The sequence below is a fragment of the Balaenoptera ricei genome, chromosome 19 (assembly GCF_028023285.1).
Source record: "Balaenoptera ricei isolate mBalRic1 chromosome 19, mBalRic1.hap2, whole genome shotgun sequence".
NCBI classification, from domain to species: domain Eukaryota; kingdom Metazoa; phylum Chordata; class Mammalia; order Artiodactyla; family Balaenopteridae; genus Balaenoptera; species Balaenoptera ricei.
In genome coordinates this window covers 6690440-6701650 of record NC_082657.1, presented here as the reverse complement: position 1 = coordinate 6701650, position 11211 = coordinate 6690440, and the positions used below count along the sequence as shown (strand labels likewise).

At 52.1% G+C, this 11211-nt stretch overlaps 1 protein-coding gene across 3 annotated transcripts in view; it reads left to right on the top strand.

The window, feature by feature from the left end:
- Positions 1 to 5135: 5135 nt before the first annotated feature.
- MYH14 (myosin heavy chain 14) overlaps positions 5136 to 11211 on the top strand; it is a 90859-nt gene continuing 84783 nt past the window's right edge. Inside the window, exons 1-2 of one of the 3 annotated variants that reach the window (XM_059905890.1) lie at positions 5136 to 5195; positions 10376 to 10786. In XM_059905890.1, the coding sequence (XP_059761873.1) occupies positions 10379 to 10786 (408 nt within the window). In that variant the 5' untranslated portion in view covers positions 5136 to 5195; positions 10376 to 10378. Of the gene's footprint in view, positions 5196 to 6685; positions 6809 to 10375; positions 10787 to 11211 lie in introns of those variants that run through there. The other 2 variants (XM_059905889.1, XM_059905891.1) reach the window with 2 other exon arrangements.

Below are 11211 nucleotides of genomic sequence, written 5' to 3'. Positions count from 1 at the left end.
ACCCCTTCCCTCTCTTACTTTCCATTGCTATTTCTTTGTAGCACTTACCCTGACTTGTCACTGTGCTCTGTAATTATGTGTTCACTTGTTTGGTGTCTGTGTCCACCACCCAGAAAGTATTTGTTGAGGATCTCCTGAGTGCCAGGCTCTGTTGTAGGCACTGGGAACACAGCAGGGGACAAGACAGACAAAAATCCCCACCCACACAGAGCTGACATTCTAGTCAGGGGCTTCAGACAATAAACAATAAGTGTAATAAGTAAATTACTGGCAGGTTGGAGAATGCTGAGTGCTGTGGTCAAAGAAAATGCAGAACAGGTGAGGGGTATCAGGGGTCCAAAGGAGAGGTTGCTCATAGAAGTCCTCATGGAGGAGGTGGTATTTGAGTAAAGACTGGAAGGAGATGAGGGAGCCAAGTGGTTTTCTAAGGGAAGTGCATTCCAGTAGAGAGAGAATGGCATATGCAAAGGTCCTGAGGCAGGGCTGAGCCCTGTGTATTTGAGAAGCATTGAGGAGGCCAGCATGGCTGGAGCAAAGTAATCAAGGGGGAGAGGGTGGGAGCTGTGGGTAGAGAGGGGACAAAGAGGGCCTGTTGGTATAGGGCCTGTGGGACCTGGTGAGGACTTTGCTTTAACTTTGAGACTGGACCCAGGGGTAGACCCTGAGCAGAGGAGGGACAAGATCTAACTCAGATGTGAACAGCTTTCTTCTGCCTGCCATATAGGAGTAGATTAATATCTGAGTTCTCTGAGGGATGAGACTACATCTTTGTTCACTCCATCTCCTCGGCTTCCGGAACAGGGGTCTGCAAACTACAGCCCACAGGCTAAATCCTCCCACTTCCTGTTTGTGTAAATAAAGTTTTATTGAAACAAACCCACACCCATTCATTTACATATTATCTATGGCTGCTTTCCTTCTCTGCTGCCGAGTAGAGTAGTTATAGCAGAGACCATCTGGCTCTCAAAGCTGAAAATATTTAGTTTGGCTTTTACAGAAAAAGTGTGCAGACCCCTGGTCAGGAACAAGCCCTGGCACATAGTAGGCACTCAGTAAATATTTGTTGTCGCATAACTGAGCCTGTCACTCATCTGTGACCCACACAAGGCTGCCAGATTACTCTTGTCTCAAAGCCAGTTCCAGTCACATGCAGGAAAACAACAGCCCAGGGACCAAAAATAAAATACTGGAACCAATCACATCTTTGCCACAGAGGAATTGCCCAGGCAGGAATACAGTCAGGACCCACAGAGAAACTTGGCACACTCTTCGTCCCTTTCTTTTTCTCTATTAAGACTTGGGGCTCCTTAACCCCTGCCAGGCATGGAAACTGCTCCCCCATTTTTTTCTCACTTAAAAAATCCCCCTAACCCTCTTCCATAGAGAAGCCCCCTCCCTGACTCTCCTGTCTCCTCCCGTCTCAGCTCCAACGTTTCGTTTCTGTACCTGAACTTAGCTCCCTGCTGGGTTTTTTCCCACACTTGTGCTGCCCATTACTAACATTCTGCATAACAAGGTAGTTATGAGTTACGAATAATGGGGCTGTTCCAGCTGGCAGGAATCCCGCTGGGAACTGAGAAAGCTCCCACACTCCTATTTCCTTTTCTTCTTATACACATTTATCCCAGTATTCTATCCATCCCCATTTTCCGAGTTCCCTCTCTACTGCAGTTTATCCTGCACCCTCGGGACCCAGAGAGGAATCAGACCTGGTCCCTCATAGCCAAGGACTCACAATTTAGTGGAGACAAACCCAGTGCCTGGGGTGAAGAGATGGATGAATGGTGGGGATGCCTTGACCGCCAAGGGAATGAGTTTGAAGTTTTATCCTGAGGACCCTCTCTGGCAGACTTGGATGGAGGCCAGATGGAGGGCTCTGAGGCAGCAGAGTGTCTCCTTCTGACCTGGTTTCCTGGGTCTCAGCTACATTCTGGTGGTTTCACATAGGGATCCACAACCCAAGCTCTGGGGCCAGACTGCTTGGGTTCAAATCCAGGCTCTCATGCTTTCTAGCTGTGCAGTCTTGGGCAGTTTTCCCTCAGTGTCCTCACCTATAAAATGAGTATGACACTAGTACCTACTACCTAGAGTTATTGGGAGGATTATGGGATTTAGTACATATAAAGAGCTTAGAACTGTGCCTGGCACACAGTAGGCACTCAGTAAATATCAGCAACTATTAATGTGCTTAGTCATCCAGCTCATAGAACACCCTCAGCAAAAGGAAGCTCAATATTATCCTTTGGTGATGTCATCAGTTACCCTATAGATTGAGCAGAATGAATAACATCTCCAGTTTAGACCCTCGGTTGGAATGATGACATCACTAGTTGCCAGGTAGATTTAATCCCAGAGGGTGTTGATGACATCACCAGTTACAAGACAGAAAATGGTTAGAATGTGCATGACAGAGGCTTCCTTCCTGTTTGAACTTCTGTTGTGTCCCAGGCCATACTCTTCCCTGGGGCACGTGAGATTTTCATCTATCTGAGCCTCAGTTTTCTATCAGTCAAATGCAGATAATAAAAGTATCAATGTCATAGGATTGTTGAGAGAATCCAATGAGTTAAATACATACAAAGGGCACAATGTCAAGCACACAGGTGGCACTCAATAAACAGCAGCTCCTGTTAGCCTCACGGCAGGAAGCTTCCATGGTAGACACTCTGGCCAGAGTAACAGGTGCTCTCCTCTCTGTCTTGGTTAACAGCACAGACTCAGGAGCCTGATCTACTGCAGTCTGAGCCCAGATCTGCCATCAGGAGTAGGTGGAAGACCCTGGGCACATTGTGGGACTGTGAAGTGAGCTAATGACAGTGCCAACTCATAGGACTGGCATGAGGAGGCACTGACACGATGACGGTCATGTTCCCAGCACACAGTCAGGCTTCATACCCGTGAGCTGTGTTATCACTGAGGATGTCCTAGGAAAGGTCCTCCCCTCCTTGGAACTCAGTTTCCCTGTCTGCAAAGAAATGGGCAGTGGCCATGGCAATCTCAAAGCTTCTTGCCTACAAGGACTCACCATTGCCATTGCTGAGCAAATGCGTTGGGAGTTGGATGCTCTCACTTGTGTCTGCTCTCAGCCCAACTCCAGCTCTCTCCTTCTGTCTCTTCATTTCCCATCTCTTACCTGTCTATTTTTCCCTTTCTCTGGCATCTTTCCCTTGTTCTGGACTTTCTCTCTCTTGTTTCTCTCCTGCATGCTATCAGAAGGCCATTTGTAGAGCAATAAATAACAACAGTAATCATAATCATAATTTGTTTATTTAGTCTTTCCCCGAGGCCAGGACTGCTCTAAGTTCTTTGCATGTATTAACTCATTTAATTCACACAATACAAGGACTTGTTACTATTGATTCAACAAACACTTATTGAGCGCCTACTGTGTGCCAGGCCCAGAGGAGCCAGCATGGAGCAAAACAAAGATCCTCACCCTTGTGGGGCTTACGTTCTAGTGGGGAGACAGAAGATAAACAGGTAAACAAGTAGAAAAAAAAACACCAAACAAACAAACCTCTGCTAGTGCTATGAGGAAAAAAAAAAAAAAAGCAAAGTCAAAGGGAGAGACAGTGATGAGGGGAAAAGTTTTCTACAGAATGGTTAGGAAACACCTCCTGAAGGAGGTGACATTGGATCTGACCTGATGATGTGAGAGGGAGGCAGCCATGCAAAACCTGGGGGAAGAAAGATTCCTGGTGAAAGGAACAGCCAGTGCAAAGGCTCTGAGGCAGCACCATGCCTGGGGAGTGTTGGTGGAATTGAGGAATAGCCAGAAGGCCTGTATCACTGGAGCTGAATGAAGGGGAAACAGTATCACACGGGGCCCCTGGGGACCACATCATGCAGGGCTTTGTGGGCCATAGGGAGGACTTGCGCTTTTACTCTGAGAAGGAGCCATGAAAGGTTTGGAGCAGAGGAGGGGCACAGTCTGAATAAAGTTTGACAGGATCCCATGGGCAATAGGCTGTGGGGGGAGGGGGAGAGGGAGGTGAAGGTAGAGTCAGAGAGACCATCATCCCCATTTTACAGATGCAGAAATAAATGGACCCTCACAAAAGGCCAGCAAAGCGGGCTCAAGCCCACACAGCTGTTGAGCAGCAGAGCCAGGTTGGCAGGCTGGCTGGGACTTGAGTCCCAAGCAGCCACCCCCACTGCCAGCCCCGCTGCTCACTCCTCCTGGAGCCTGAATGTACACCTGTAAAATGGGGACACATCTCAGTGGTGCAGGGCTCTCCAGCAACATGCTAGCTTCGGACGTGGGCACCACCTCGGGGTTCAGTGGAGCCTTCACTCTGTGACCTTGGGAAGGTGCCTACCTCTCCTGAGCTTCAGTTTTTCCATCTGTAATTTGGGAAGCATTAACTAACGTCTGGGTGTAGTCTGGTGGTTAAGAGCGCAAGTTCTAGCGTCAGATTTGGCGGGATCTGAGTCCTTGCTCTGCCACTTGCCAGATCCATGACTTTCCGCAATTAAACACCTTCTTTCTAAGCTTCGGTTTATCTCACCTGGAAGATGAAGATCTTAACAGCACCAATTCCAAGGGGAGCGGTAGTTGTAAGGATTAAATGAGATCATGCAGGTAAAGCGCTTAGCACAGCTCCTGGCATACATCGGGCACTCAATAAATGATCATTATTATTACTGACAGTAATGCCCACACCTCTGGGTGGGTGAGAGCCTGGGAGAGTGCCTGGTGGTACGCGGCCGGCGTTCGACAAAAGTGAATTCTCTCTCCCTTCCCTCATGCCCGCCGGCTCCCGGGGGACCCAGGCATTCCGGCCTCCGGCCGCCCCCCCACGCCGACCCTTACAAAGGCCCTCATTCATGCCTCGCGCACAAAGCGGCCCATTCACCCGGGTCCCTTGGGCTTCCCGCCCCTGGCCGCCCCCCGAGTCTCGCCATTGGTATCACCCCCTGCCTGTCAGACTTCGGGTCCCGCCTATGACCGCGCCGCCTAGCTCCACGCTCCGGCGCCGTTCTTTTCCCACGGCTGGCACACTCCGGCAACTTCTGATTGGCCCCGCCCGCCAGCCGCTCCTCTTGATTGGCGGGCGCGTCCCTCGTGGGCGGGTCCATAGCTTGTCGCAGCGGGCGCCGATTGGCCCCTGCTGCGCTTGTGTGGGCGGGGCTTTCATGGCTGGCCCTCCTCTCTTTCTCCCCAGGCCGAAGCCTCTGGACGGCCCTGGAAGCCGGTGAGTGCCCGGGGCCCGATGCCCTCCTGAGGCGGCGAAGTGGGACTGGGCCCGGGGGAGACTGGAGCTTCGGGGCTCCGGTCGGGGCTCCGGAGGCCAGCGCGGGCTGCGGGGGAGGGGCGGTGACGCGGACACTCACCTCGGGCGCGCAGCCGGACGGCAGCGGGGGTCGAAGGGAGGGGGGTGGGGCGGGGCGCCTACACTCCCCCAACTCGAGCTCCTACTATGTGCGAGGCCGGGTCGGGGTCCTCGCTGGAGCCCCAGGCCTACTCCGCAGATGGGGAAACTGAGGCTTGCTTTGGGACCTTGGACGCTTTAATACCTGAGTCATTGCCTTCAATCCCCCGCTCCCAGATGACAGTGTCTCTATTTTCACGTGTAAAAATTGCGGACCAGAGACAGGGATCATCATGACTGGCGGAACAGAGGGGTGGGGAAAGACATCTTTGAGCCCCCACGGTGTACTTGGGCGCTTTTATTTTTATAACTAAATAATTACCTTTAATTATATTAACTCGAGATGGGTTATATTGTACCCATTTTACAGGGAGGGTAAAACAGGCTGGACAGAGGCGGTGACTGCAGGGGGACAGGGTTGAGAACAACACTTCAGAGACCAACTGTGTGCTGAGTTCCTTAACCTTTTTAATCCCACAGTAGTCCCCCAAGGAAGGCTGTAGTCTCTAATAGATGGGGAAGCAGGTTGAGAAAATTACCAGTTGGGAGGAGGAAATTGACATCTTTGAGGACCTACTACACGTTGCTCTCAAATCCCCTCTTTAGAATGACAGAAAATGGTCTGGGCTTGAATCCCATTTCTCCCTTTTACTGACTGTATGACTTTGAGCAGTTTACTTCGTTCACCTCTCCATGCCTCAGTTTCCCCATCAGAGAAGTGGAGATTCTGAGATCATTCTATGAATTTGGACAGCTGTTCTAAAAGCAGGAAAACAAACACCCGGCACATGGTAGGTGCGCTTACCACTATTTAGTCCTCAGTTCACTCCTGAGAGGACTGAAGCTCCAGAGCCTAGAAAAACATTTTGTCGTCTTCTTTGGTACTCCTAGTGCTCTCTGTGGATTGTGTGGTCCCATTTCCAGGGTCGGGGAAACTGAAGTTCAGCGAGATTAAATGATGTCGTGAGGCATTACTTGTTTAAGCGCTGGGCTGGGCACTTTCTCCCACATCGGCTTATTCATTTCATTGGCCTCAATTCGCGGAGAGGAAAGCCGATGCCCAGAAAGCTTGAGCGGGATGTGAACCCCCGGAGTCCCCAGCCCTCTCTGCCGCGGGTCCTTGACCTTTGCTCGCCAGAAGAAGGAGGGGCCCCTGGCACTGCTGCTGCCGCCGCTGCCGCCCACCTGGCAACAGGCTTATCCCCGCCTCCCGCCATCCCCCTGTCTAGAGCCTTGCAGCTCCAGGACCCGCCCCCTTCCCAAGCCGGGCAGGTGCTGGGTGACATCAGAGCCGGGCTCCCTCCCGGTGACGTGACGTGGCCCCGCCCCGCGCTGGACCGCGGAGGTAGCCGCACCTGAGAGCTCGGAAGAGGACGGGGGATTCCCGTGCCCCCTCCCCATCTTCCCGCTTCCTGTACCAAGCCGGCGCCCCCCAGGTAGCCCCGAGAATCCGCGGTTGAGGGGACAGCTACACGGGCACTTGGGTCTCGGGGTGATGGGGGTTGGGCGCTGGGATTCCGGGATCTGAGGAGAGGCGCTGGGGGGCCAGGAATCCCAGGTCTGATTAAGGACGGCTCTGGGAGTCTGGGCTCCTAGGTCTGGAGGGAGGAAGGCACTGGGGCCAGGACTGTGTATCTGGGAGCCTGAATTTGTGGGTCTTGAAGGAGGAGGGGGCTGGGGACCTGGACTCCTGGGTCTGGGGGCCCAGATTTCCGAGTCTGGGGGCAGAGAGGACCCCTGAATCCAAGCACTAGACTAAGGTCAGAGGGCCAGATGCCAAGGGCCCCAACCCCTACCCCAGGGGCGGATCCCTGGCTCCTTTTCCTTTCCAGCCCAGCAGTTTCTGCCCCTCCCAGGGCAGGTGCTTTCACCTGCGCTGGTGACAGAAATGAGCCCTGGCATAGGTGTTCCAGCAGGCTAAGGAGGGTGGGGCTGCCAAAGGGGCAGGCCCACTTCATCAGAGCTGTTATCAGCCCTCAGAATCTGGATGTCCCAGGCGTCCTCAGCTCTAGCCCGCCTGCAGTAAGGTGAGGGGGCTTGGACTCATGGGTCCAAGGGAGGAGGGGGCTGAGGGTTCCGATTCCTGGATCCTGGATGAGTAGCCTGCTGGGGGCCCACACTCCTGAGTCTGGAGGAGGAGGGGGCTGGGGGCCTGGACTCCTGGGTCCAAGGGAGGAGGGACTGGGGGCCCAGATTCCTGGCTCTAGGGAGGGGAAGCATAGGGCTGGGTGATTGTAAAAAACTCCCAAACCCTTCCTGGTCAAAGGCCGCAGGCTGGAGAGGAAGTGGGTGGGGTGAGGGTGGGGGTAAAGTCCCAGGGATGGGACTTGGCTGTGAATGGATCAGGGCCGCACGGTAGGCCTGGGGTGAGCCTGGCCAACTTGGGGCCTGGGAAGTGGAGAAGTGGTATCCAGCGGTGGGAGAAGCCTGCTGTTTGAGTGCAGGGGCCTTGGGTTTGAGGCCCGTGAGCATCAGGACCAAATGAGAGCATCAGGACCAAACGTCACGGGGTGGGCTGGGGGCCTGGGACTGCTGGTGGTGAGGAGAGGGTCTGGGGGAAAGAGGGACATGTGGCCTGGAGCTGAGTTTCCGGGTGAGGCGAAGACAAGAGCCTGATGGGACCAGATTTAAGGATGCCGCAAGAGGAGCTGGGTGTTTGGAGGGGCTTCTCCAGGGATATGTCGGAGGTGGGGGGGCCTGGAGGGCAGAGGCAGAAGCACCGAGGTGGAGGAGACAGAACATTGGGGGGTTCCTGTGACAGGGGTGGCGGTGGCCAGGCAGTGATGTGGCCGTTTGAGGCAGTGGGAGGGAATAGAGGCCGACTTCTTTCCTGACCTGTGCTTAGACTGCTGTAGAATTGCCGTGGTCTGTTCACTACTGGTCTGCAGCCCCTTTAAGGGCGGGGAGGGGTCTAGCACAGGCTGGCTCCTCCAGTGCCTCCCCTGTCAGCTCACAGCTCATCTGGGTTCTGACTGTCCGAGACTAGAACTGTCCGAGACTAGAGCACCCCCAGACCAGGAGCTCCTCAAAGCAGGGCCCTGTCTGACTTATCTCTGGGTCCCCAGACTCACTCTGGGCAGAGCCTGGTACTTGAACAGCCTCAGGGAATGTTGAGTGAATGCAGAAGTGAATGAATGGGGCCAGTCTCCCCATTATAAAGAGAAGGAAGTCAGGTCACAGGGAAGGAAGCCACTAACCGAGGGATGAGATTCAGGTCTGTTCTGGGGTACACCAGAGGTGGTCAGGGAACCTAAGTTACAGAAATCAGATTGACACCCTCCTAGGGCTCACATCTATGAGGTCAAGGTCCTCATCACAGCACAATCTGACCCCTTTGGTCCCTAATCTTACCTTACCTACCACCCTCTCCTCCTGGATCACCTGGCACCAGCCACACTGGCCTCTCACAATGCCACAGACATACAGGCACACACCTGCCCCAGGGCCTTTGCACGGAGCTATTTTCCCAGCCTGGAATGCTTTTCCTCCTGATGTTCGCATGGCCTGCTTCCTTCATCTCCCTCAGATCTTTATTCTGATGCCATATCAAAGAGACTTTCCCTGGCCACCCCAATTAAAAGTTCAGCTCCCCTCAACCCTAACATCTCCTGTTCCCTGCTTCATTTTTCTCCTTGGCATGTATCATCATCTAACATACTATATAATTTACTTATTTATCTTTGAATCCATCTCCTGGGATTAGAGCAGTGCGAACTCATACAAATACAATGCAAGGCAAATGTGTAATTTAAAAATTTCTGGCCACATTAAAAATGAAAAAGTAAAAAGGAACAAGTGACATAAATGTTAATGATATATTTTATTTAACCCAATATATCCAAAATATTATCAGTGCAATATGTCGTCAAATGTAAAAAACACGAATGAGCTTTTTGTTGTACTGGCTTTGAAACTGGGTGTGTGTCTTATGCTCAGAACCCACCTCCGTTTGGATTCTCCATTTCAACTTTCCAGTAGCCACACAGGGCCATGGCTCCCGAAACAGCCAGAGCAGGGCTAGAATGTAAACACCTTAGGAAGGTGGGGATCTTTTTCTGGCTTGCTTTTGGCTATATGGCTGATGCCTTGAATAGTGCCTGGCTCACAGCTTGGCTTATTAAAGAATTAATTCTTAAAAATTTACTTCATTGAAGTATAGTTGGTTTACAATGTGGTGTTAATTTCTGCTGTACAGCAAAGTGATTCAGTTATACATATATATATTCTTTTTCATATTCTTTTCCATTATGGTTTATCACAAGATATTGAATATGGGTCCCTGTGCTATACAGTAGGACCTTGTGGTTTATCCATTCTATATATAATAGTTGGCATCTGCTAATCCCAAACTCCCAGTCCTTCCCTCCCTCATCTCCCACCCCTTGGCCACCACAAATCTGTTCTCTGTGTCTGTGAGTCTGTTTCAGTTTTGTAGATAAGTTCGTTTGTGTCATATTTTAGATTCTACATATAAGTGACATCATATGATATTTGTCTTTGTCTGACTTACTTCACTTAGTATGATAATCTCTAGGTCCATCCATGTTGCTGCCAGTGGCATTATTTCATTCTTTTTTTAATGGCTGAGGAGCATTCCATTGTATATATGTACCACATCGTTATCCATTCATCTGTTGATGGACATTTAGGTTGTTATTAAAGAATTATTAAATCAGGGATTCCCTGGGGGTCCAGTGGTTACGACTCGGAGCTTTCACTACTGTGGCCAGGGTTCAATCCTTGGTCAGGGAATTAAGATCCAACAAGCCACGTAGTGGGGCCACACACACACACACACACACATACACACAAACAGAATTATTTAATGAATGAATGGATAGAGAGGTGAATGGGTGGAATGAGTAAAGAAAGATCTGTGGATCCATTTTGCAGACGTGTAAATCGAGGTCTGGTGGAGAAAGGCAGTGGCGACTGCCTGGGGGATCTGGGGTGGGGATGGAGCCCCGCCTCCCCGACCCTCACCCTCTGCTCTCTCCCTGCAGACCATGGCAGCAGTGACCGTGTCGGTGCCCGGGCGGAAGGTGCCCCCCAGGCCGGGCCCAGTGCCCGAGGCGGCCCAGCCATTCCTGTTCGCGCCCCGTGGGCCAGGCGTGGGGAGCGTGCCCGGGGGCTCGGCCATGTCCCCGCAGGTGGAGTGGACAGCACGGCGCCTGGTGTGGGTGCCTTCGGAGTTGCACGGCTTCGAGGCGGCGGCCCTGCGGGACGAGGGCGAGGAAGAAGCCGAGGTGGAGCTGGCGGAGAGCGGGCGGCGGCTGCGGCTGCCTCGGGACCAGATCCAGCGCATGAACCCACCCAAGTTCAGCAAGGCCGAGGACATGGCTGAGCTGACCTGCCTCAACGAGGCCTCCGTGCTGCACAACCTCCGCGAGCGATACTACTCCGGCCTCATCTATGTGAGTGGCCTCCTTCCCCGGGAGGGCATTGCCCGGGGTGCGGGTCTGGGTGTCAGCACCACAACTTGAACCAACCTGAGGCTATTTATAATCTTTATCCAATGTCGTATGACTCTGCCTACGCTTACTTGCCAAATGATAAACTATTGCATATCAAGAGTGCCTCAGACCCCGTTGGGGGCGTCCTGTAATATTATAGGGTAGATGCTCCTTATTATTTTCCTTAAGTTAAAAAAATTCTGAATCCTCAAATATAACACATCCAAAGGTTTTGAGAAAGGGATATGGATCTGTAGTGATAATTAATGGGAGCCACTGAGTATGGAAAACTGCCTGCCTGGCTCTGTGCATTTGTTTCCTTTCATCTTACAAATTGTAGAGTGTTTTATACCTAAAAGGAAACTGAGGCCCAGAGAGATTTAATA